Source organism: Thunnus maccoyii, chromosome 21 (assembly GCF_910596095.1).
Source record: "Thunnus maccoyii chromosome 21, fThuMac1.1, whole genome shotgun sequence".
In the NCBI taxonomy this organism is placed as follows: domain Eukaryota; kingdom Metazoa; phylum Chordata; class Actinopteri; order Scombriformes; family Scombridae; genus Thunnus; species Thunnus maccoyii.
In genome coordinates, this window is record NC_056553.1 from 18,673,940 (window position 1) to 18,699,990 (window position 26,051).

The 26,051-nt window shown below is 40.1% G+C and overlaps 1 protein-coding gene across 4 annotated transcripts in view; it reads left to right on the plus strand.

The window, feature by feature from the left end:
* Window positions 1-26,051, plus strand: part of LOC121888476 (matrix metalloproteinase-16-like) — a 139,070-nt gene that overhangs the window by 91,752 nt on the left and 21,267 nt on the right. For all 4 annotated transcript variants that reach the window (XM_042399997.1, XM_042399998.1, XM_042399995.1 and 1 more), the window contains 2 exons: window positions 17,002-17,163; window positions 22,259-22,476. In XM_042399997.1, the coding sequence (XP_042255931.1) occupies window positions 17,002-17,163; window positions 22,259-22,476 (380 nt within the window). The remainder of the gene's footprint in view (window positions 1-17,001; window positions 17,164-22,258; window positions 22,477-26,051) is intronic.

Consider the following 26,051-nt stretch of genomic DNA (forward strand, 5'->3'; position numbering starts at 1 on the left):
GCCCATGTCATCATCTGTATGAGTAATTGCGTCAAGAATGATTATCCGCACCTGTAAAGTGCAACAATCTCCTTCACTGTTAATAACATTTAACCGTGAAGGCAGTCCTCGCAGACAGCAGCCTTGACATTCGAGAAGGATACAGCACACACTTTTTATCCCCTCTGTTTCACACTAGACACTCTCCTCTGTGCCGTGTGTGGTAACAAGTGCTACGGTTGACAGTGGACTCCGTGATGACACCACAAAGACACACACGTGCCAAACCCCAAACCAAGAGCCAGAACCTTTTTCTATGCAGCATATTGTGCCTGAAAAGAGTTCAGAGCTCCAGCGAGTAAAGTGTGTTTGACAGAGGTTTGGAGAAATCCTTTTTTATGAAGACTAACAGACGGATTTACACATTTCCACCCTCCCTCCCTCATTTCTCTTGTGCGTCAGCCTTTGGTGCTGCTTTATAAAACAATGGGGTTTGCAGTCGAGGGAAAGGATTTGTTTAAGCAATATTTAAATGAACAAACATTTCCAACAGTGGATTAGAGATCCAGTTTTGGCTTGAAGAAGTTGTTTGTGGGTTGTATGCTGTCATAATCAAAACCCGTTCATATTAGAGTGGTTTTGTTAACAAAGTGGAAGAACAAATACATATCCAGTTGGCAGAAAAGATAAAGTGGATATACTGTATGAAACCTGGCAGCTGGGTTTGCACTTGACATGTTCATAGATACTGTATACAAGATATATCAGCATCATTGTTGATTTTACAAAATTGAGCAACATCCAAGATGACTGGCAAACAGTTTGTTTCGTGCATCCATCCAGGAGGTAGATAACAACACTGTTATGTAATCTCAAACCTGTAGGCACCTTGGACTGACTTACCTGCTGTTCTCTCCCAGCATTTCCTCTCTCTCTTGAGCTTTATGAGAAGGACAAAGTCACATTACAAAAAATAAATAACATGTTTAAGGAGAAAACACATTGATTGACGTGCTCTGTCCTTGGATGTACTGTAGACAGCCTCATTTTATCTTTAACTGTGAGAATTCACACATTTATTGTGTTAAGGATTGCACAATGATCACTGCTAGCATTATTTTAGCCTGGATAACACAGAGTGAGAGACAACAGTGGAGCCAGGGAAGGAGTGCATGGGGGTGGGTAATCAGCCAATATCCCTATTGAGAGTGGGACATCCCTGGGGGCAAAACAGAGAGGAGTGATCCTGAAGCTCCTACAGCTGCCCTACATTCCTAGCCTGCTTGGCTGTAGAGACTGATGGATGAATAGCTGTGTAGACTGAGGGACAGATAGATGCTTAACGGAATAAACTAAAGACATTATAGATTGCAATGGAGGAGGGCAGAGGTTGGATTGGAAATTCACGCAGGGAGAGTAAGAAGATAGAATATGATTGGATGAAACATCATGGAAAATGTTTCAACAAAGGAAAAAAACGGGTTGCAGAGGCAGAGCGCTGGAGGGCAGAAAGGAGAGGATTGTGGAGGGATTTAGTGTGAACACAGGATAAAGAGAAAAAAAACTGTAGCTGAGATTGAGATGATTAGATTGTCTTTTCATCAGATCTCAATATGTCACGATCACTTTGAAAAGGAGCGCATTTACAGAAGGCGTTTTATTTGACAGTTTTCCATTTCTGCGCGACAAAAAAGGCGAACAAGCAGACGTTCATCCGAGCTTTATCACAAGGTCATCTTTGTGGGCTGAAGCCGCTGTGTTTTTCTTTGTAAAAAATCAAAGTGATGCATGCATGAATAGATAAGACAGATTCCATTTTGACTTTGAGTCATACTGATGCTGATTTGATTTTTCAAAAAAAAAAAAAAAAAGAAAAAGAAAAAAAAGTTTCATCACCACTGCTGCTGCATACCATGACTGACGCACAAACACCCAGCCTCACCCGAGGGTGACTTATAAGGCCTGGTATGCCTTCAAGGACCTCCGGTAGTAGAAGTGAAAAGTATGTAACATAACACAGCATGCGAGCTAGACCTACACACAGGAAATGAGAGATTCCTGGGCTTTATTATTTTCTTCACCCTTGCCCCCAAAATGAACCAAAGAGGTTAGAAAAACACATCATCACAAGGAGGAAAAATAGGCCAAGAATTTATGTTACCAGGTATTGGGATTGGATAACAGGGGCCCGGTTGGCAGGGCACTCAATAACAAAGTGATGATTGGCTGAGGGTGGAGTTGTCGGGATGGGCTTGACATTGATCAGCTGATTGATTGATGGTTGTTGCTCTGCGAAGGAGAAAGCTCGGCTCCCTGTTGTCGATTGGCAGAGCAGTTTATCATCGGTGTCCAGTTCTGTAACTTGATTGTACATTCCAAGTGGTCGTCAGTTTGGGTGTGTTACCAGAAGACAATGAAAGATCAATCTTCAGCTTCAGTGGGCAGTCACTGTCATGTGGAGCCCAGCTGCCTCAGTCAGGGTATTGTAAAGGATAAAAAACAATGTAGGAAATATAGAAAAGAAGAGAATATTTTAAATGTTAAAGCAGGTAGAGTACAAGAGAGGAGAAAGGAAGAGAGATTGAGGAGTCGAAGAGCATATGGTGGCAGGTTTATTTTTAGGTTGCTACTCCTACTGGGTGATGAAGAGGAAGCAGTGGATTCAGTGTTTTCCACCCTGTTTCTCTTTTTCTGTTGTGTCCTCCCTAGTCATTTTTGCTCCCACTTTCTCCATTAAGATCAGTGGGTTCTTGTTAGCATTTGATGTGTTTCCAAAGCACCATTCAAGTACTGTTAAAATAATAATGACTGCAAAAGAAACTGGCAAAAACAAAAATAGAAAATAAAAAACAAAACTGATTCAGATATCCTGGAGACTTTTAATGTAAGAAAAAGTAATAAGAAAGAAAAGGAGAAACAGATTATTTGCTTGATTCATAAGGTGATGTTTCCTGCCGGGCTGTCCATTTTTTGTGCCAGGCAGTAACATATTTTAACGGCCAGCAGTACCCAAGATTGAGGCGTAATTTATCCCTGTTGTCCAGACATTGGAATTACATTGTATATTTTTCCACATGTTTCCAAAAAGAATGTCGTTGCCAGTTGTTTGGACAAAGTTTTAGGAAGTTGAGTTTGTCTGGAGAGCAAGTTTTGTTTGTCTGCTTTCAGAGTGTGGTCGCACTAAAGTCTGTGCATTGTCATGGTCTTTTTTTAGATTTCTTATCAGGTACTTTGGTCAGTTAGTCTGCAGCTATGTTTTATTACTGTTTGTGTTTGGATATGTCATTCCATTTCAGAGAGTGATGTATTTTTGTTTTTCTTAGTAATAATTTGGTCTGCGTTTCTAAGTGACTGTCACTGTCACTGCTCGTGTCCTGTGGCTGGCTCAGGTTTGTGATGTCAGCGGGAACTCCTGTGTCCACTTCTTAGCAGGAAAGGCCTTGATAGTCTTCAGAGGTAATGCCACTATTTTTGATTTGGCTACACACCTTTTTGAGTGTTGGGAACTAAAGGATATGGAGCTTTTCTTTGGACCTTTAAGTATACTTTTGCAGAGAAATCCCTATATCTCACTCTGGACTGGACCAGACGGGGTTGCCGCATGAGCATAAGTGCATTTTGTCTCAACATAGTCTGCTCTGCTCTCCAGTGCATTGTTAAGTTCATTATTTTGTAACTCTCCCTCTGTCCTGGTATCAGAGAAGACTGTGAAATTCTGAGGAAAACAGTCTTTGTTTCCACATAAATGGTGTTAATGTGAAGTCCATTAATTGTTCTAAGTGGAATTCGGATTTGAATTGAATGATTAATGGTATGAAATGATGGTTTGTCTTCTGTTTGAGTTTCCTAAGAAATATTGCATAAAATCCTCTGTAAAACTACTTCTCTGTTTGATTCCCAGCTATATGAAATTTTACGGAATTTCCCTTTAACCTTGATGTTTTAAGAAATTGAGTTTTTTTGTCTTAACATTGACAATCAAGTCAGAGCCACGGAGTCGTGGGTAACCTGCAAAAAAGTTGTGTAACAGGTAAAAAATTTAATAATATAAATTCACGGGCAATGGTTAAAAATGAACTAAATGCGGGGGGGTTGCAGGTGACAACAAAGAAATTATTTGCAGTATTTTTAATATCTAAATCAGCTAATATTATCAAGTCTAATCAGCCGCCGGGTTTTTTTGATTTTGAAGTGAAGTGGAACCTGTCAGTAGATTACTATGAAACTTCAGAGTATATTGCACACTGTTAGAAGGCATACAAGGAAGCAGTCTTTTTTTTTAAAATCATTTTTAAGTGTGTGTGTGAGAGAGAAAGGCCTGCGTTATCTGCGACTGCGTATCTCCGTGTGCTCACTGGCATGTATGAATGTCAGTGAATGTGCAGTACTGCTCTTCTTGCAGAAACAGATTATGATTGTGCAAAAAGTAAAAATAAAGCACTTTAAAGTAAGTGACTGTGTAGCCTATGTGTTTAAACATAGGTTGGATTGTCTTTCTTATATTTATGGGTCCTGGCAGGTCTGGGTTTGACATGGAGATAATTGCTGGTAACGGGTCAGTTTCAGTACTGAGCTTTGCCAGTGCAGGTTTGTAAAACTGGACCTGTGCAGGACTCTGTGTCAAGGTTCAAGTCTTACAGTAATAACCGAGAAGGTCCAGGCCCCATTGAAGCCCTTCTTTAGTGATAAAGAAGCACGTCGTCTGCATAGAAGAGACATTTGCTTTATGTGTCATAAATTAGACTGGAAAGATTCAAACATATATCTCATCTTGGGTTTTTGTCTCCATACTGTTGCTCAGTTAAAGGGTAATCCAGAAAAGTGAAATCACACTTAATTGTTTCAAGGTTGTTCAGCTTTTCTGAAAACCTTCTTTCATCATTCTGCAGGTTCTTCAAAGATCTTCAATCTTATCTTTGTCCTTCTGTCTCTTTCTTTGTCCCTCTATCTCCCCTACCGCGCCACTGCCTCTCTCTATCTCCCAGAGAAAATAAATGGGGAGATTCTGATGCTTTTTCTTTCCACAGGAACAGATCTTTATCTTTTACTGGAAGAATGTGTATGTGTGAGTCCTGAGGACGTCCAGCATGGCTACATTTGGGCAGGCAGTAGGACCAGTATTGATGGTTGGGTTACTGTAAGTAGAGGACTTTGTAGGAGGACACAGGCGGTAAAACAGCACAGAAGGCTACACACATACACAAACACTTCAAGGGTGTTGGAAGAACTCCCTAGCTTGTTGGCAATTTATTTCAAGGATGCAGTATGACAGTTGACATTACATGATGTAACACTATGATATGATACAGTGGAACATAATAAATCACAGTCCATCATTCAGTTCAACATGATGAATATACTTGATGCAGTTCTATAAAACACAATACCTATATATGTGTTATACAGTACAATGCATATGTGTGATATGTGATCCACTGTACTACATACAGTTCAGTATGTTTTTTGCCCTGAGCTTTGCCTCTCAGGTTACATAAAGGCTATCATATGCTGTGATTGGTGGAGGTTGTTGGGGCTGCACATGGCCTGACAGAACAACAAAATGTTCAAGTAGGTATAGTGCTGTAATTCTATGTGTTAGAAGTACTAGATTTATACAAAGGTAAGTATATGCAGGAAATAGCATTCATATACTTTCAGGTTTTTTATTTATTTATCTTTGGTTAAAGATTTATTTGGTTCATTGTGTCCCTTCATCAATCTGAAGCCAAACCTACCTCTTTGAAGAAATCAGTATTTATAGTGACCAGTACTGAAAGGACTAGCACCCTCTATCTGTGTTGGAAATTCTGATGGGTTACTTTACAGCAAATAAATAAAGAAGTAAAAACTGCTTCATGGGACAAACTGGGAGCTGTTTTCAGGACTTGGCAGCATTGGCTGACAGGAGTTAAAGACTCATGGAAGAATAAAAAAATCTAGTGTGTAAGCTCTTAACTAAAGCCAAAAAAGTAGCATCAGGAAGGGGTGAGGTGCAGGAAGCAATGCTTTTTATGGCAAGAAGTCACAGAGTTTATAGGAAATGTGGTCTTAATTTTTGGGTAATATTAGCTGTTACAATAACACAGGTGTGAGATAAGTGTCTCAATCATGCTGTTGTTCATTTACATCACAATAAATGTAGTGATACTAGCTTTTGAATGTGCCACAGTAGATAGGCACCTTTAATACATTGTTTACTTAGTGAGAAAAAGTCTCCGGTGGTTATGTAACCATATTAGTTAAATTTTCCAATTATGAATATCACTTTCAAGAAACATAAGGGATTTGCAGTTTAGTGTTGCTTTCACACTTTCACAAAGAAAATCAAGCGAAGAGTAAGAAAGCAGAGACATCACCATGCGTTCCTGCCCACCAGGCCGCCACTAGAAATAGACGGCCGCCTACTGACAGCAGCATTAACTTCCACGTGGGCGGCAGTACTCTCTTCCGCCCCCACATATGAGTACACACACACGCACACACTTACACACTCAGGAGCACATACACACACACACAAATCGCGCACCTGGGGAGGCTTGCCCTCCCACTAGTCAGTCAGATGCTCTCATAACCTCGTACCCATAATCCGTAGCAAACAAAAAGTGTAAACAACACTGCCTAGGGTACATCTCCTTCTGAGAACACACATATTTTAACACTCTTCAAGGAATATCACTTGTGTCTCTTGTGATGTTTTACATATGCCCATTTTTGTATTCAAAACTGGTGATAGAAATGTTAAATGTTGATGACAATATGGCTAAGAGAACATTTTTTTTAATCTTAAAGGATGCTTTGGCACACCAAGCAGCTCATATTTTAATGAAATCTCAGCTTTTGCTACTATTTGGATCATTAAAGGAAAATGTGTTTGCTGCAACCCAGACAGCCACTCATAACCTACTTACATTAAGACCTCAGGCTAGAAACTCTGAAGCACATGCACAAAGGCAGCATTAGTCATCTCACTATCTGATTTGTAGTTCTGCATCCTGGAAGAAAATCTTGATCCTGATATTGCACCTGTTTATCCAGTTTGTGATGAGAAGGTTTTTGGCAACTGTGGAAAAACAGTGAACATATTCTATTACTACACAAGAAGATAGAAATGCCAAATTTATGAAGAAAATGCACGTGCTTGCTGCTGTAGTACTGAAATATTTGAAGTTGTAACAGTTGAAATACAAATACTGAAAGTTAAATTGGCAGTTAAAATGGAAGTGCTGAAAGAAGTTGAAGTGTCAATTTTAAGTGTAAGCACCAAATTGAAGTATCACTTGAAGGTACTGAAAGTAGACGAGAAGTTGAAAGTGGACGTGTCAGTTGAAGTGGAAATCCTGAAAGCAGTTGGAATAAATCAAGTATGAACAGTGGAAGTTATGGGGAGTTTTTTGTTGTTGTTCAAAGGAGAAGACCTGAGGCCTGAAAGGGTTTGAGGTGTCAGTCAAAGTGTGAACACTGAAAGGAGAAATGGCAAGTGAAGAGAGATTAATTAAGTCAAAATGTTAGTTTGGGTGGAACCAGTGAAAGCAGCTGATTTGTCAACTTAAAAAAAGATGAAAGCAGTTAAAGAGTAAATGGTGAAAGCAGCTGAATCGTGACTTGTAAGTGGTTAAAATAGTTGATATTTCAGTTGAAGTGGAAGCGCTGAAAACAATTAAAAGAGACGGAAACTTCACCTTCTTTCGGCACTTTTGTTTTATGTGTGACTTCAACTTCTCTCAGTTGTTGTATTTCGACTGCCACTTCCACTTCTACTGTATAGTAAGCATTGACGGAGAAATACTAGTTGGAAACTGTGGAAAAGCAGTGAACATTTTCTTTTATTCCACAAGAAGAGATAAAAAAAATGACTGAAGACTAACAAGCTGAGTTGAGGATTTATTGAAATAAAAGTTGGTTGGTAGGTCATCACTATGCTGAACGTACCAGAGAATCTTAATGACCAAAGAAAAGTCCAAAGTGATGCCCCACACGCTGCAGTATATTTTTCTAATCTTTTGGGTTGTGTAGCTTCACTGAAAATTCTGTTATCATTATCTTGCTGTCTAGTCTACTGGTACAAGCTGAGTTTGGACTTTTGAAGTTTTCTCTGGCATTTCTGTGGTTAAGAAACACAACTGTTTGTTGTTTGTGCTGTTCATAGACACAGCTGCAGAAGTGTGTGTGCGCAATTGTGAATGCACACGTGCACACACTGCTGCTTGCAAATGCATTATTAATGATTAATGATCACAATGAAAATGTACACAGATCCCCGTCTCACTCACAGGTGCTGCACAGAGATAAACATGACAAGAATAAAGGATGTCCTTTCCTTGGCAGCATTTTCTCTCTCCTTTCTGCTGGTTTATTTACCTCAAGTCCACAGGAACGGCCAATATTTGGATCCCTGGCACCTTTCCACACAAAGAATTTCAGTCTGTAGCAGTTTCTGTAAATAAATAATTACTCCAGTGTACATATGTTGCTCCCATCAGCTGGGGTTTTGTTCTCTGACAAGCTTGCGAGAATTAAGTGTAATGGATTCAACAGCACAAATGTTGCTCAACCAATGTCAACAGCCTGGAGCGAGGGGCGCTCAGAGATAGAGAGAGAGACAAAGAGGAAAGGGATAGAGGAAGAGGGGAGGGAGGAGAGCAAGTGGAACAATAGAGTGTTTGTCTATAAGATAGTATAACTCAATGGATGTTGGATGGTGCTGAGGGTTGGAGGGTGAGGGCTTTGATTAACTCCGGGGGTAACTACACTAACAATGGGTTCATTGCATCTCCATTACTGCTCATCATGGTATTCTTAGAATAACAGGCATTATTACAAAGTCAGAAAAGGTCAAAGAATGTGATGAGTGTGCTGTGCAGTAACTTTATGAATGAATGACACTTTTATCACATGAAATGATACTTTCAATCCTAATATCATGGAAAACAATGGAAACCAGCCCGACCCGAGAATATACTCATACTCACTTAAATTGTATGTTTCTGGACTGATCATAATGAAACATTATAGATATAGATGCTGCTAGATGGGACCTGTGATCCCATTATTATTAAAGTTAAATGTTTATCAATAAGACAGATGATTGCTCAGTTTGATACGGGTGGTTTGAAGCTACAGTCTTACTTGTTCTGGTATGACCAGTAAATAGACTGCTGTTTAACTGACATTACTGACTTGTGTTTTTACATCATTTGGGCCACATGGGCCGCAATTCAGCAAAATTTACACTATTGCTTTGTTCTGTAGAGGTAGTCTGTCTGATATGCTTCCTTATTGGATATTGGTGGTTGGGAGTAACATTTCCCTCCAACTTGGTTATGGAAAGACCTGGAGTTTTACCTCTGAAAATCTTTTTATTTATACTTGTGTTACTGTAAGGTAGTTTGGTAAAATGTACCCAATGGCGCACAGTGTGTGTTTCTGTCTTGTCCTGTGAGGGTATGTTGGAAGCAGAGAGGGTGTGAAAGCAAAGCAAGCAGAATGCAGCCATTGTAGTTTGGCTGCTTTCTTCACAATGGTCACTCTGTCAGGTTAGGCACACAGCTCTGGTTTGACAGCCAGCAGAGCTCCATCTGCCCGGGGGCCCTCTGAGCCAGGCACTGAACCACTGGGCTGAGATCCTCTGGCAGCTTGTCAGTGTACAGCACAGCACTCCTGAACGACCAGTGCTCTCATTGACTCACACTCTGTTTCACTGTCTCTGCTCCCTCACTGGACTCTCTGCTTTTCTTTCTCACTTCATATATCTCCAGCTTCCATCAGGGTCAAGGTTGTACTGATTTCTGATGACATACTGGCTCAGAGAAACAACATCCAGTGTCAGGATTGTGAACTTCACTGGGGCAAGTGGATAACAGCTGATTTCCTTCCCTTTCCTCTTCCTGCTCTCCACGGGTTGAGATTTCAGCCAGTGTCAGGGACAGAAAAATACCTTACAGCAGTGTCACCAGCTTAATTTTGTTTTTCATTTTCTCTCTGGATCACACAGATTAATGAACTAGTGAGACAGAACACCCAACAGACAATCAGTGATTCCCAACGAGGGGTACCTGCACCCCACAGGGTATTCCTGCAGTTGCAAAGGAGTACGTGGAAAGATTTTGGAGTACCTCAGCTAATTTGAAAAAATAGAAATAAGGATTTTAAAAGAAATGCATCCATATATTGAGTTAGCTGTAAACACCTACATGTTGTGATTATGAATGCATGAAAACTAGTTAGGAAGCGAACAGGTAAGTCTAAACAGTTTTCGATAAATGGTTAAAATTGCCTGCTAAAAGCAGTGGTTAAACAGTAGAAAAAATTAAGTTGTGTATATATAGTAGTAGTTTGGTTGAAATAGTGAGCTAAAATATAGGGAAAGTGGTTGAAATAGCTAAAAGTATTGGATAAACATTTAAAGGACCAGTGTGTAGGATTTAGTGGCATCTAGTGGTGAGGTTGCAGATTGCAACTAAGTGAATAGCCCTCCCCTCACCCTCCATTTCCAAGTGTGTAGGGGAACCTACGGTGGCCACAAAAAACATGAAGGCACTCTTTAGAGGCAGTGTTTGGTTTGTCTTTTCTGGTCTACTGTAGAAACATGGCAGTTCAACATGGCGGAGTCCGTGGAAGAGGACCCGATCCCTCTGTAAATATAAAGGGCTCATTCTAAGGTTACGAAAACACAATGATTCTTTTTTTCAGGTGATTATACACTAATTAAACATACTTATGAAAATTACATTCCACTAGATGCCACTAAATTCTAGACACTGGACCTTTTTAAAAAAGCAAAAAGTGTTGGGTAAATAGTTGAATAACTTAAAGTAATAGAGAAATGGTTGAAACCTCCAGACTCTGCCATTTCAGGTGTTAGTAGTGGTAGTAGTAGTAGTAAGGGTAAACTTATCCAAACTGACCTGAACACTGACAATTCAATTGTATGAAAAAAATCTCTTATACCATTATCTACTTTTATATAATTAATAGTGTTAAATAACATCCAGTTTAAAATCAATCCAAATGAACACATTTGAAAGAAGACAGGGTACTTGAGTTTATCTCACAGGGCTGTGGCAGTACGTCAGACAGAAGGTTGGGAACCATTGCCCTACATGTTCCCAGTGCACTGAGCCACCAAAAACATCCCTGCAATTGCAGTTGACACCTTTTTGCATTTACGTTACCATGCAGCACAAGATTTTCCAAGACAAATGCTGAAAATGCGGTGTCAGCCACTCAGGAAGTTGTGGGAGCTGAACAATGGGAAACATTTGAGTTCCTCTGGGACAAAGAGAGTGCTTATGCTTGCTTTGACTCGGACGGCAAAACAACCGCAACGTGATAACAGGAGTAACAGTTGCAGCTGTGTTTTCTGAAAGGAGGTTTCTTCCGAGTTATAGCGTGGGGGAGTTAGAAATTGTTCATGTCTGCTGGGTGACAAGAAGAGGAGTGAGGGTTTTTAATCGTTTTCTCTGTGGGGTTTCGTTAGTTCTAGATGTTGATGTGGTGCTGAAGTCGCAGAGGATGTTGTGTTTTTGAAAGACTTCCTGACTGCAGAGAGAAAAATTGGTCCCTTGATAGCGCTGGTAATTTGTCTATACTGGACAAAAATAGTCAAGAGTGTGTAATCCGAAAGCTGAAGAAAACTTGCTGTAGGGTTTGAGGAACAGTGAAGTCAACAAGTGCTGGTGGCCCTTGCTGGTAGTTCATGTCAAATGTCATGAATCGAGTGAACCACAGGCGCTTAGTTAAACAGTAAGGAAGCAGAGAGGGTTACAGCCCCCTGGAGGCCTGCGCTGACAACCTGAGCTATTACTGCAATTGAACAGCAGTGTCCAGGGCCCCATGCCTGATTTGTGGGCCAGTGTGTGTTTATCTGTGTGTGTTTTTATGTCTGAAACCTGTATTCCCACGTCACGTGTGCCCCCAACCATCAGACAGGCTGTAGCAGCAGTGGCATGTGCAGGGAGCCGGTAAATTATGGAGAAAGAGCAGGTAGAGTTTTCTGGTTTCTAATCACAACCCCTGTTTACTTTACTGCAACCCCTGTGGGGGAAGACAGAGAGAGCTACGTCTGATCATAAATCTCCAGTGACTCTCCTCCTCCACCTTTTCCACTCGATCTTCCTTTCTTTATTTCTGTTTTTTTTTCCCCCCTTTCCTTCTCGGCTATACTATCTCATCAGCTGCAACCTTGACCTATCCTGAAGAGAGTGCTGTCTTGCTGGCACTCTGCTGCCACCGCGGGCTGCCAGTGTGATCGTTGCCCACTTAACATAGAAAAAATGTTTAAATTATTTATCACAATTGGAATTTTGTGCTTTGCTACTTCAAATCTAGCTTTTGTGCCTTAAATAGTTGCTTCAGATGAGTTACTTTTATGCTAAATTCTTGCCCAAACCAGTGGATGGCACAGATGATAATATAGGACTCACTTTCTTTTGTTTTTCCCCCACAAGTAAAAAACTGTTGCCCTCAGCGGGTTACCACACATGCCCCCACGGAGCTTTGTAATAAATTTCATCTCCTGAATGTTTTGACATTGTTTTCTTCAACTGTATCTTGCAGTTGCGCTCTATTTTCCGCTTTATTTTTTTGTGTTTTGAACTGAGATACGGCCACTGACAAGGAGAGTGATGATATAAATGCCAAGGTCAAAGGTTAGACTTGTATAATTTATCATATCCATCTTTTGTGATTGCGGAAACATTGGAACACAAGATAACAAATAGTACAGAACCTTATCATTTTCCTCGCCTCAGTTTTTCCCCTTCTCTTTATCATCCAGTTCTTTCTCTACTTTTCCTCATGTAGCCATCACTCCAGATGCCCTTTCTCCTCGGTTTACCTCATCTTTTTTATATTTCTATTTATCTACTCTTTCGAACCCTTGTCTCCCACACATCTTTTCCTTCCTCCCATAACTTTTTCTCTCGCCTTCATCTCGCTTCTTTTCTCATCTTGTACACTATCCCCTCACATTTACCTCTTTCGTCTCTTTCATCTTTCGCTGTCTGCCTTAAACCCTCCTCGTCTCTTTTCCACACTCCACCATCTCCTGTGTAGTCTATGTATACTTTTCAGCTGATAATTAGCCAAGCAGTGCAAACTGCCTTGGCTTTGTTTGTTGGCCCCAGGTTCAACAGGACGTCCCTGACTTCCATAGCGTGTCTTACATAAGCAACTGAAAGAAAGTGACAACACTGACCTCAAATGGCCCCAGGAGGCAGAAAGGCTGACTCAAGATTGAGGGATGGAACAAGATGGAGATTGAAAAAGACAGACAGTCCTTCCCTTAACTCATGCAGCTGATGTGACCAGAGCTTCTGCAGTATCAGGACTTGTACTAGTTCCGCTCAGGTGAACTTATACTCCACTTGTCTGTAAATTACTACTTAAATCATGTTGGGCATTACATTTTCATAGCATAATTAGATCAATTTAACAAATAAATGCAGTAAATATGCTTGTTTCTATAGAGAAGTGGTAGGTGGTATGCGATACGTGAATGAGACAATGTACACAATAAAATAATTGAAGGATTTATTGGCTCTAAGAACTAGTATCTATTATTATAAGCTTTATTTATACAGGAAATCTCATTGAGATCAAGATCTCTTTTGCAAGAGAGACCTGAGAACAGGTTATATGTACACAGGATCACAATAAGACTTTTCATTCTCATCACAAACATTATGAAGAGTATCAGCTGTTAAAACTTTCAAGCTCCTCAGAGGAACAAGTGTCTCTAACTTTAAGCTGTGTTGCAGTTCATTCCAGTAATGAGGTATTACCTGAAACCAGTTTTCCCCAGTTCAGAGTCTGTATGAGGAACTTTTAAAGCCAACCTGCTCTGTGATCTGTGATGTGGTCATGGTTATTAACTCTGAGCTCAACTAAAGATGTTAAATAACTCGGCAACTTACATAGCAAGGCCTTATTAGTGAAGACACAGGTATGCTGGTGCCTTCTGATGTCAGTGACGACCGTCCAACCTTTTCATATAACTGGTGGTGAGTGTGATCGCTGTCTGCTGTAATGAATCGAATGTGGACTGTGGTAGATAGTGTCCAGAGGTTTAAGGATGGTGGCGGCAGCCTGAGCGTACAGGATATCTTCATATCTGTAAGGGCAGAGAAAGCAGGAAATAAAAGGATGGTATCTTTCTCCCAATGTCACTCTCCTACAGGCCTTATAGCTGTGTGGAAACATCAACCACATCAGGGTTTTAGACATTAGCAAAACATGTTAAAGGAATACTTTGATGTTTTTGGGGAATTGCACTTATTTATTTTCTTTTCAAGAGTTAGAGGAAAAACTGAATACCACTCTCACATCTGTGCATTAAATAAAGAGCTATAGGGAACTGCCCATTAGTTTATGTTAGCATAACGACTAGAAACGGGGAAATAGCTAGCAGGCAAAAAATCTCACAGATGAACATGTTATATTTGGTTTGTTTGATCCAAACAAACACTAAAATGTGAAAAGAACAAGTTGGCATTACGAGCTGGAAATGGTTTCTTGGCTGAGCTTCTTCTTGAAGTCTTGTACGTAACTCCCTGTAAACTCTTTTTGTACAGATTAAACAAGCAAGATATAATTTATTAGTGAGCTTGAGAGGTGCTGCTGAAGAATTTTGTTACCTTTGGACTAGAGCTGCAACGATTGCAACTAATTGTTAGTTGTTTCTTAAGAAGAAAATTTCCAAATTTAGTCCTCTATGATAATAAACTAAATATCTTTAGGTTGTGGACTGTTGATTGGACAAAACAAGACATTAAAGGACATCTCTTTGGGCTGTGGCAAACAGTTATCAAAATTTATTACCATTTTCTGACATTTTATAAACCAAACTAATCGATTAATGGAGAAGTAATCTACAGATTGACTTTGCACAGGTTGTTTCTCCCCGTTTCAAGTATTTGTGCTGAGCTAGGCTAACTGCATCACAAGTTTCATATTTACTATACAGAGAGCAGTATCAATGTTGTCTCCAACTCTTGGCAAGAAAGCAAATAAGCATATTTCCCAAAATGTCAAACGATTCCTTTAAATGAATTTGTTCACAATCCTCTGTACCAGCAATATATCTCCCATAAGAAGCTATCAGTTGTCACAGCTCTGGTTGCTTGTTTACAATAATTGCACTAGCTACTGTGTCACAATGAATTTGACAGTGATATTTTGATGTTAAAAACGGCTCCATTGAGCACATTATGCCATCGTGTGAAATGGCCTGAAGAAGGGTCTTCAGCTGCAGAGCAGTGTGACCCCGTTTCCTCCACAAGTGATTTTTTAAGTCACTGAGCCGTTTCTTTCTTCTCTTTATCTCCTTTCTCTCTTCTGTCTCTTTTTATTTGCTATAAACTCTATCTCCAGACACTTGTTCAGCTTGCATAAATTTTGCCTCAATTTCTGTACCTCTCCCAACTTTTACAAGCTGTCTATTTTCATTGGAAGAATTTGGCTGAAACGTCAAGCTTTTTCAGCGAACCCGTGGATATTAATGCAGTCTGTCTGTCTTTTTACACCCGTGGATTGGAGGACTTAACGTCCACCCTATAAAGAGTCACTGACATTTATACAGTCAAATATCCTTCACGAGGCTCCAATTAAGCCATTTCTCTGTGGTAGTCTAGTCTGTACATTCTTGAGCATTGTACTATACCTGCTAAGAAGTGATCGGAATCACCGTCTCTATCTGCTGATGTGTTATTCATGTGACAGATTTGCAGTAGATAAGTGCCTCACTTTAGTAGGAATCGCAATGAATAAGTGATGCTCTTTTTCATTCCTGTCGAGTCTCTCAGTGTGATAAGAAAGAAAGAGAATAGTAAACTGAAGAGATGGCATTGGGGAGAGTACTGGAGGAACAACCTTGAAACTACAAAATTTAGATCCTGAAGTCCAAATTCCAATTAAGAAAAACTGACTTTGCCAGTGTTTATTGTCTTTAAGTCGGCTGATTTTTGATGCTAAAACAGAGCCATCACTGGCTAGAAAATGCTCTTCTTTGAAGTACATAAGCAACATATTGAAGCTTAAGATTTCTCATTGGAATAATATTAATAGTTTCCCACAAACCAGCCAGTGTACTATTATAAATAACACAAGACATAACAGTCTAACCCTGATTATATGACTAGTGACAATGATGGTGAGTTTCTTCATGGGTCCGATTCGACATGTTGGCAAAACATCAGAGAAGGCGACGAGTTGTTTTCTCTTTTTTTGTTGTTGTTGTTTTGGCTCCGAGTGACGTAAGCCGCGAGGGACTTGAATGGGACATGGTTGGGAGGGGTGGCTTTAAATCCCAAATATCTAAACCTAATACAGTTGGGATTGGGCTGGGGCTTGGCTGTCAGCCACAGAGGGTTTCTGAGTCAAAAGGTCAACCCAGTGTAGTCATCGGCTTACCACGGCTCGAGACTAATTACAGAGCGCAGGCTTTTCCGTGCTCTGCAAGGGGGAATGTATGTGTGTGTGTATATATATGTATGTGTGTGTGTGTGTGTGCATGTATTTCAGTGTAATATGTATCATCAGTGGCTGTGGCTTGCTACATAATCCACTCATTAGGTGCATAAATGGTGGATTATCCATGCTCATACACCCACATTCACATATGTTTGGATGCATATTCTTGTGAGGACCGTGCATGGACTATTATATTGTTCAACCATTAACTAACCCTAACTTAATCCTTATTTAAATCTTCGATTCAAATCTATCATTTTAAGCACATTGTTGTCTTCTCTGAGCAAAGATGATGGAGCCATAGTGAAAGTTTGGGTTAAAGCTTGTTATTTATTCAAATCAGCCATTACACAACTCCCAGAACTTGGCTTTATTTTAAATGAACTCATTGCCAACTAGAACAGGTGCAACCTGACAAGCTGCGAGGTGACAAAAAAGATAACCAGAGGCTGACCGAGGACATGAACATAAAACGCTACAAACAAATTTACTGCACAACACTGACAGAGCTGCTCTCTCTTTTCCTCTGTCCCTCCTGTCTCTTTCTGTCTCTAGGTAATGATTTGTTCCTGGTGGCAGTCCACGAGCTTGGCCACGCGCTTGGACTCGAACACTCCAACGACCCCACGGCCATCATGGCTCCTTTCTACCAGTACATGGACACTGACAACTTTAAACTGCCAATGGACGACCTGCTGGGCATCCAGAAGATTTACGGTGAGGCCTCCTGGCTTCATTTAAATCTACAGAGAAGCATAATTATAAATCTAGTAAACATTTTCTTCATGTTAATCCATTTGTTAATGTCAAGCTGCTGTTGCTGTTGGAAATAACAAGAATAAGATATTAAAATGCCTTAGTAACTTGCTGCAGTACATGTCCAGTCACACCAGAAAGTGACTTACAGTGAAATTTGTGAAATATGTGGTTTTGACTCCCCTCCTACTTAAATTTATGGAGTTTTAAATGATTAAGTCAGGTATCATAACTGGCTTTCTTAAACTTGGAATAGTATATTTTGTGTTGTTGTTATAACACAAGATCACTTAGAAAACCAGATAAAAAAAGATCTAAGGTTTAGACTTATTGATTTGAGATCACAAGAGGTGAGAGCATCGTCATCAGAGCACCTACACATCCGTTTATTCTCACTGACAAATATTTGTGAGTTGACAGATGCTGAATGCAGTGCTTTGTCTACTCCTAAAACTGATATAGCTGTGGGACAAGTGTGTCAGAAGTGTGAAATTTTATTTGATGGGAACTGCTTTATATAAAAACTAGTGTAGTATTCATTTTTACACTCTCAATAATAATAATAATAATAATGATAATAATAATAATGTGGTGTACCCCTTGGAACACCTTTTATTAGTAGATCAGGGTGGTTGTTAATCTTCATATATGTTTTTTTTATGTATTGTTCCATTGTGGTAAGATAAGTGTAGAGAAGTAAAAGCCTCAGTTTGACATCTTAAGTTAAGAAACAACTTGGTGGGAAGTGACAGAATTGTCCCTCACAGCTGTTGATGCTGTAAACCAGTCACACTCCACTGAGATGACTCCGCTCTGTCACATGACTGGCTGCACACACACACACACACACACACGCACACTCACACTCACACGTACACACACACAGAACCTGCCATCTGCTTACATGGTCAGGGCACGTCCCTTTGGGAGTGACAGACCTGGGCAAGCGATCAAATCTCACCTTATCCCTCTCGTGTTTTACTCCTCTCTGCTGCCGCTCCCTCCTCCTCTCTGTTGTACTAAGAGTTGAAGGGCACGACAAGTGATGGCAGCTTCTCTCCCAGCCTCTTTTTTTTTTTTTTCCTCCCAGGAATTGGCCTCATTTTCTTTTCCTTGTGGCAACAGTGACGCTAGATGTGGAAGCTAAATAAGGACAACAGCGGGAGCCGCGCAGTTCCGATCAATTAGAAGGCGGCGGAGTTATGGTTGAATAGGAGAAGGTGTGAATGAGTTTGCAAAGGTAGAGGTGTAGTATAGTCGTGAGATGTGAAGAGAATAATGGGTGAGGCGTAAAAGACGGCTAAGATGAAGAGTAATTTAGAGATTTACATGGACAGGCGGAGAAGGGGTGTAAATGGGAAGGAGATGATTCGCAGTCAGGCGTGATCACACAGTGAATTGTGGGAGGAAAAGGTCTGACAGAGGTAAGATGAGCCTGATGTTGAAGATGAGATTTAATTTTCTGTTTTAGTTTTGGACATCTGTCTGTACTGTTCCTGTTTTAATGCTAAGGTCATAATTTGTTATAGCAGGGAAGAAGTGACTGCTGGTTCAGAGAATTTATTATCTCTTTCACAAACACATAATAATTTCTCATGAATAATTAACAGCTTTAAATTCAACGGATATTTATTGCCTTAAAAACAAATGCAAACTTTTAGCAGCCTGTGAGTTATTATAAATAATAAAGACAGACCATATCCAAACATATAAAAGTGGAATTAATGTCATGTAGTCATTTTGTTTTATTCCTCTTGGATAAATTACTTTTTTCTCAACAAGCTTTGAACATAATGCCTTCCTACCCTTTTAAAGATAAGAGCCTACTTCCTGTTAACAGTCACATTACTGCACATGATAATATTGCCAACTAAAGAGGAAAATCAACATGAAGTTATTCACATAGTGCATTTGTCATATTTGCACTGAAGTTCATCTCGAGTCCATTAAGGGTGGTGTTATTAAAAAAAATAATTATGTAGTGCTTACACAGTTTAGTTTATATAATGCCTTGTAGCAAAGGAAATTAATAAATCTAATAGCACACAAAACAAGTGGGTTTTGAGGGTGGTGACATCATAAGTGTTGAGTCTAGTCAACCTTGTCTCCCAGAAATGATTTGAGGGAAACATAATGACCCCTAAATTAAGTTGTTTTTTTTCCCACCAACATAATGAGAAAAGGTTTTTAATTCAAGTATCTGCCAAGCCGAAAAATATTCCTACAGAATGTATCTGTAAAATGTTCATTTACAATCTGTTTCATTTGGTTTCCCTACAGTATCTGCTCCTGCAGTTCAATATCCACTTGTAAGGACAGAGAAACACTGTGGCCTTGGTTTAAAATTGAAAAAGTTAACATTAACTTTAAGCAACGAGACATTACATGTTGTTGAAATCTTGGTTCGTGTTCCCTCTCACATCAGTTTCTTTTCACAAAGAGAGAAATCCAAGCAAACCAAAATGCATCACTACAATCCCTGTGAGAACATTAATTCTGCTGATTGGCTAGGCGTAAACAGCCAAACGTAAACACAGTAAGGAAGTCCTGAAGAATGTCCAATCTGCCAAATATCAGACATACCAAACTAGTACTTTGTTGTTAGTCCATGTGGACCTTGATTCATTGTCTAGCTGTTAGCAACTGTTGATTTAGCTCAACTGCATCCCAGCATGCAAAGCACCCCTGGCTACAGGAGCCGTTTAGCTCAAATTTAGCAGACAACGGCTCGCAGTTGGGTCGGATTGAGGTTGGATCATCGCAAAAGAACCACTCCGAAGTTCGTTTGGGACTGGACTGAGACCGCTTCCTCAAAGGGTCTCAAGACAGTTGTTTTGATCCACACCTGAGTGCGACTGCTGTATTCAGACCTGCCCCAACAAATTGCACCAAGCGGGGAAAACGAACCAGAGTCCGACTGAACAGGACTAAAAAATGCAGGTCTGAAAAACACCCAAAATCTAACCACGTGGGATTCTGGATGCAAACTCCGTTCTCTGGTCCACCATCCACTTCAACCTCTTCCCTACAGATCTTGTGTGGTAGAAAAACTTTCTTCTGTTGGAAAAATATAGCTACAGAACATAACCCAGGCAGCAATTACTTTTCCTGCTCAACTTAATTTGCAAAACAAACAAGTTGTATGTAAATATAATTTCCAGGAGACATGGTTAGCGGGTCTAGAAAGGCCTCTCAGACACGTCTGTTCTTAGCCGGATGCCAAACATACTGTACAGCAAGCTTGTTTTGCATTTGTACATGTTCAGCTTTTCTTGTCATGGGTTCACCATAATGTTGTTGTTTGTGCACGCATTTGCATGTTTGTCTACATGTCCACGCTTACATAACTGCAGAGTGCTTTGGCTCTGCTAATCTGGGATGTATTTCAGGGGATTTAATTCAGTCAGTGAATGGAATCTCTGTCGTGTAGACCGGCTGATCAGTTTTGTGGACTGGGAGATGTCTAGCTGAGTGGTGCTCTGGCCCTCTTAATCCTGGCAGGCTGGTCAACTAGTTTGATGGTTTATCTTTCTTCATTTCTTTGTTTGATTGCTCACTATAGATCAACTCCCTCAGTGAAAAGATCGATTGCTCATACAGTTCTTTAATCCTCTTTTCATTCGCTGACTTTTAAATCATTTGTCGAGTCGTTTAATCATTCATGCATTCTTCCTGAATGTTTACAGTAGCTTTCAAGGTCATTATTTATATATGCCACCATTACTCATTGATGCTTTTCATGACTAGGGGTGAGGTGATGGGGGGGAGGGGAGGGGTTACTTGTCACATTTGCATCTTTCATATTGCAGTCATCTATTCCTGCATCTGTTGGCCCCAGTCAACACATGGCGGGCAACTCATATCCTCGTTTTCACAGTTACACAGTGTGTTATCCGTGCGCCGTCATGTGCTCAATTATTCATACACACAGCCCATTGGCTTGCCCTCCCTCTAGCTCTCTATCGTTGTTTGTCCACTGCATGTCTTTTGTTCTCTTTCTCTCATGTAATTCATGAATTTTAAATGACACCATGTCTCAAATTTTATTTTTGTCTGTATATACATTTGTAAGCTTCATTCCACTAACCTGTTTTTATTCCTTTGTATTTCACTTTCTGTTTTTTTTCCATCTTAACATATCATATTGTGTTTTCAAACTTTACCCTCTCATTTTTGCATGACCTCAACTTGTTTTTCTATCTCCGCCTTTGTCTCTCATGTATTCTTTCTCTTTAGCCTCATCTTTTTCTTCAACACCTTGTTGCAAAATTTCTTCCTCCCTTTCCACCTCTTCCTTTGCCATATTGGTTCCAGTTCCAGGTTAAAAAGTTAGACTTGGCTTGAACATTTGGCTCTTTTGCAAGCTCAGGTGGCTGGTTGGCTTGAGTTGGCACAGTAATAATGAGAGTGTTTCACACTAAATCTGCATGCATTTTTACGTCCTGGATTATCTGAAGCCTCACAGTGTGCTTACACATTCACAAACTACCTCGCTCTCACGCTACATTCCACCGTGTTCATGGCTAATGCATTTAGGAAAGCATTAAATTTAGATTTTGTAATCATTTTCACATTCTTTACTGTCATACATTTCATTATCTGCTATACTTTTTCCTCATTTAAGAGATTTGTAGCAGGAGGATTCTTCAGATGCATCATTTTTAGGGATGCCAATGTCATCCTCAGTCACTTGTTTTGTTCACTACTTTGGTCCAGACTGAAATATCTCAGCAATAGATCACCATAAAATTTGGTACAGACATTCATGATCCAGAGAATGACTCTGACGATCCACTGACTTTTCATTTTGTGCCACCAGTCTTCACTTATTCAGTGAAATATCTCAACGTCTACCAGATGGATTGGTACAAATTTGGTACAGAATTTCATGGTTCCCAGACTATGTACATTATATGTAATGGTCCAAATGAAACCACCTTCCCCCATAAACTTAGCCCAAAAAAGTTACTTCTGAAATCATGATAGAAAATGTGTTGCAGATATATAGTATGTATGACAGCAACAGAAAGATATATTTTTCTCTGACTTTCTCCAGGGCCTCCTGATAAGATTCCCCAACCCACCAAGCCTTTGCCGACGGCGCCCCCTCCCCGCTCCCATCCTCCTTCAGATCCCCGCAAGCCAGACAGGCAGACGCGACCTCCGAGGCTTCCCCCGGGGGACAGACCATCCCATCCCAACTCTAAACCCAACATCTGCGATGGAGGCTTCAACACGCTGGCCATACTAAGGAGAGAGATGTTTGTCTTTAAGGTAAGCAGAGATTCTGGGAAAACAACTTGTGAAAACTTGTTGGGAAGGCTGGTTTGTGATGTATTCCCAAACCAACACCTTGGAATGATCCACTCAGCTGTGGATTACAGGTTTGAATTCTGCTTTACAGTATGTGAATCCTGAGTTAAGGATGTTATATATTCCGTTAATGCATGACACTTCTGGTTAGAACATACAACCTAATCGGCTGATAAATGTAACAAAATAACAACTCATCCCTGAATTCACACCACTGCAACTTGTCTGTATGTTTGAAAACACCTAATGGAGAGAGAGCTGCTACTGACAGTATTGAATGGGGTATGGATTGCTTGAGAGCTTCAAGGATTACCTAGATATACAGAGGGTGGGAGCTTTCCTGCTAATCTACTCCATGTTTAGTGTGTACATATTGTGCAAATGGCCCACTTGGATGAAATATAAATTATTTGGTCACTTTTTTTTCTTTTTTTTTTTACCAGTGAGTAGAAAAGTTGTATGGAGTAAGCAATATTATAGTTTATATCTTGTATAAATATAGTGGACTCAGTTATTTTATCTGAAAACTAGTGCCTGCGTATTTTATTGCATAATTTAAGAAGCCATTCATTCTAAAAGGAGCTCTTTCCAGGTTACTTTGGGCCAATTGAGCAAGAATTTAGACAAAATGGATGTTTCACTAAGAGGGAACACTATGCTCAGTGCACTACAGTTTCTACTTCTCCCAACAAACTCAGCCTGGTTTTTATTCCAGTACAAGAGAAAAAAAAACACACATGTCCGTTAATGCATCTTTATCCTCGGTCTAAGCTTGTGAGCACAAGACCTTGGCAACACGCAGTAAGGAACAGAGAAAAACCTTGGGGCAACACAAAGCTGTCCTGTGTTCTCCACAGAAAGGAGAAAGAGCGCCTCTGATGCTTTATGTGAGTGTGACTGTATTTTTCTGGGGATATAAATAGATAGTATTCATTGGTTAAATAAGAGGCTTGTGGAGCCAGGGGAAAAACCCTTTCTGTCCTCTCTGTCCACTGCCCCCCCCCCCTCTCCGAGTGTGTTCTTTAATCTGAGAAAATAAACCTGGCTGTAGACCAATGCTGCTACCTGTGGAGGTATTCAACCACAATTGGACTCAAAGCCCACACTGTGTCTATTTTTGTGGTGGAGATAGTATCCACTTGTTACAATAGCCTAAATACAGCTCCTGTCTCTTTCACATGGTTTCTGCAGTAGCTCCTGTCATCCTTCATTACTCCCAGGGCAGCAGCCTGGTCTGATGGAGTGATGAGGATCATGAGATTTCTGCAGAGCTCAGAGGTACCGCTGAGACAAAAAGGACGTTCAGCAATCAGCCTTTTTATGAGGTTTGGGAGTGATGGAGACAAGTTGGGCTCTGAAAGGCATCCATTGTAACTGCTGGCTCTGAAATTAAATTTAGATGTGTTAAACGTTTTCATTTATTTTTCTAGTGTCAGCATGTCAGTCCTCATACTTTTATTTGTCATAACTAATCAAACATGACCTGTAACCTGTTTTTTATTAATTAGAATCTATTAATTTCACCAAGAGCTCCTGTTACAAAGAGCAGCACACTCAACAACCACAAGCTAACCATCTAACTTATAACTGTCTGTTTATTTATAAAGAAATGTCTAGTTTGTAATGGAGGCAATTCCCCCAAATTTGATTTCATCACTGATGTATGGATCATTGGAAATGTGCAACAGATAAGATTTCTCTTAGTTTTGGTTTTGTGCCAGTGCAGAAAAAATGAACTTTTCTCCCTTTGTACCTTATCTAATCTGACAGCGGTGGAGACTGAGTCCCAATGTGGGTTCTTTAGCGTTCCTCGATCACTATGTCCCACTTGACAGTCTGATTTGCCTTGACAGTTGTTGTTAGTGTATTGAATTTTATCTATATAGTTGCTATTGTTTCTTTCATATTGCACTCGTGCAACTAAAGAAAAGAAAGTAAAAGTTTTAGAAACCTTACTGATGAATTATCACATAACTTTAGCTTAGTTTTTAGTAAAACCTCCGCAGTCCTTATTCTTGTATGCCAAATGAGTCTCCAAGCACACTCTGGAGGCTGATCCACAGGGGCCACCCATGTAAAATGCTGTTCAGCATAAACTGTATGGCTCCCCTTCTTTGTCTAAACTCACACAGAGACCCAGCTTTCCAATTAAAGGAAATGTTCGTAATTAACCCCTAAGCAAAAGGGTAATGGACTACAGCCGTCTGTATACTCAGTAGTGCATTATACTGTACTGTATGGATGTGTGTTGCATTAAAAAACAATGCAAATAAACAACCAACATGCACAAGATGTAGCTAAACAGGTCTGTAAACCAGCCTGTATTCTCGCTAAATACAACCACTCACTTATACCTCTACTTTCAGAGTTCTGCATTGTATGAAAGCACGAAATTTAAATAAAATCAAACACTTTTCTGATGCTTAGGTGTAGTGACGATTCAGTGAATGTTTTTCTCTTTTGACCTTTAAATAAGAAGCACCAGATCTCATTTTTCCAAATGTATAGAGGGATGGAGGAAAATGAGATGATTTGTTGCAGAACACATGAAAGTACAGTTGTAAATCCACAGTGCTCGGATCATTAGGACCACCAGTAATATTAGGACTCATGATGAATTTGCTCACCCTGTAGCATAATCCACATCTCAGTCGGTGAATCAAATGTGCCCAGTAAAGTGAAATCAATAAGGGATCACAGGTTTGCCTTGGATTCACTCAGCGGGCTGCATAGGAGGAGCAGGTGGTCCTAATATTTCTTGATTCTCAGTGCGACTTGTGCCAATTTCTGCTGCTGTCGAGGAGTTCTCCAAGAAGACTGTGGTATCATGTTCACGCTTTCTTTTCTTCATCATTACTCCTGGTAGATGAACATGTCCAACAGTTGATCTGGAATCATAATTAGTAATGTTTATATTCCTCCGCAGACTGATACATTCCCTTTGGAGCGTGCCAAGGAGACTACAGATTGGTTCAAATGATAGCTGACAGAATAGGAATGATTTATAGCATGTGCTTACTTCTCATTTTGGTTTTATTTAAAATTTTGTTCTCTTGTTTCTATCGTTTATGAGGCAGATTTTTTTTCTCTGCTTGATGGTTCGATTGATTGTTCGCTTGGTTACTTCGTGCTGTAGGTCCATTTGGCCTGGCTATACTCACCGTCCCAACTTGATTGTTTTGGAAGAGCTGAGTCCAATCGATGCCAAGTCATTATAGCAGAGATCTCAGCAGTCTCTCGGCCCCCGAGGTCCACAGGTGGTCCAGCCATGTAAAGTAGGGAGCTTTAGAGAGCAGAGTTTATGTGAGTTTATTTGGTGAAATACACTGGAAGAAAAAGCTGCATCTACACTGTTGGTACATATCGTAATTTGACTAAAATTGATTCATTTTGTACTTTTGTAGATGATGCCTCATGCAGTATGAACTCTCCGAAGCTTGTTCAGTTCATTGACAAGAGGTATGATGCAAGGCCCAAAAATGTTTGTCCACAAATGTTGTCAGCCTAACAGAGCTCGAGCTTTCACGTGAATGGAA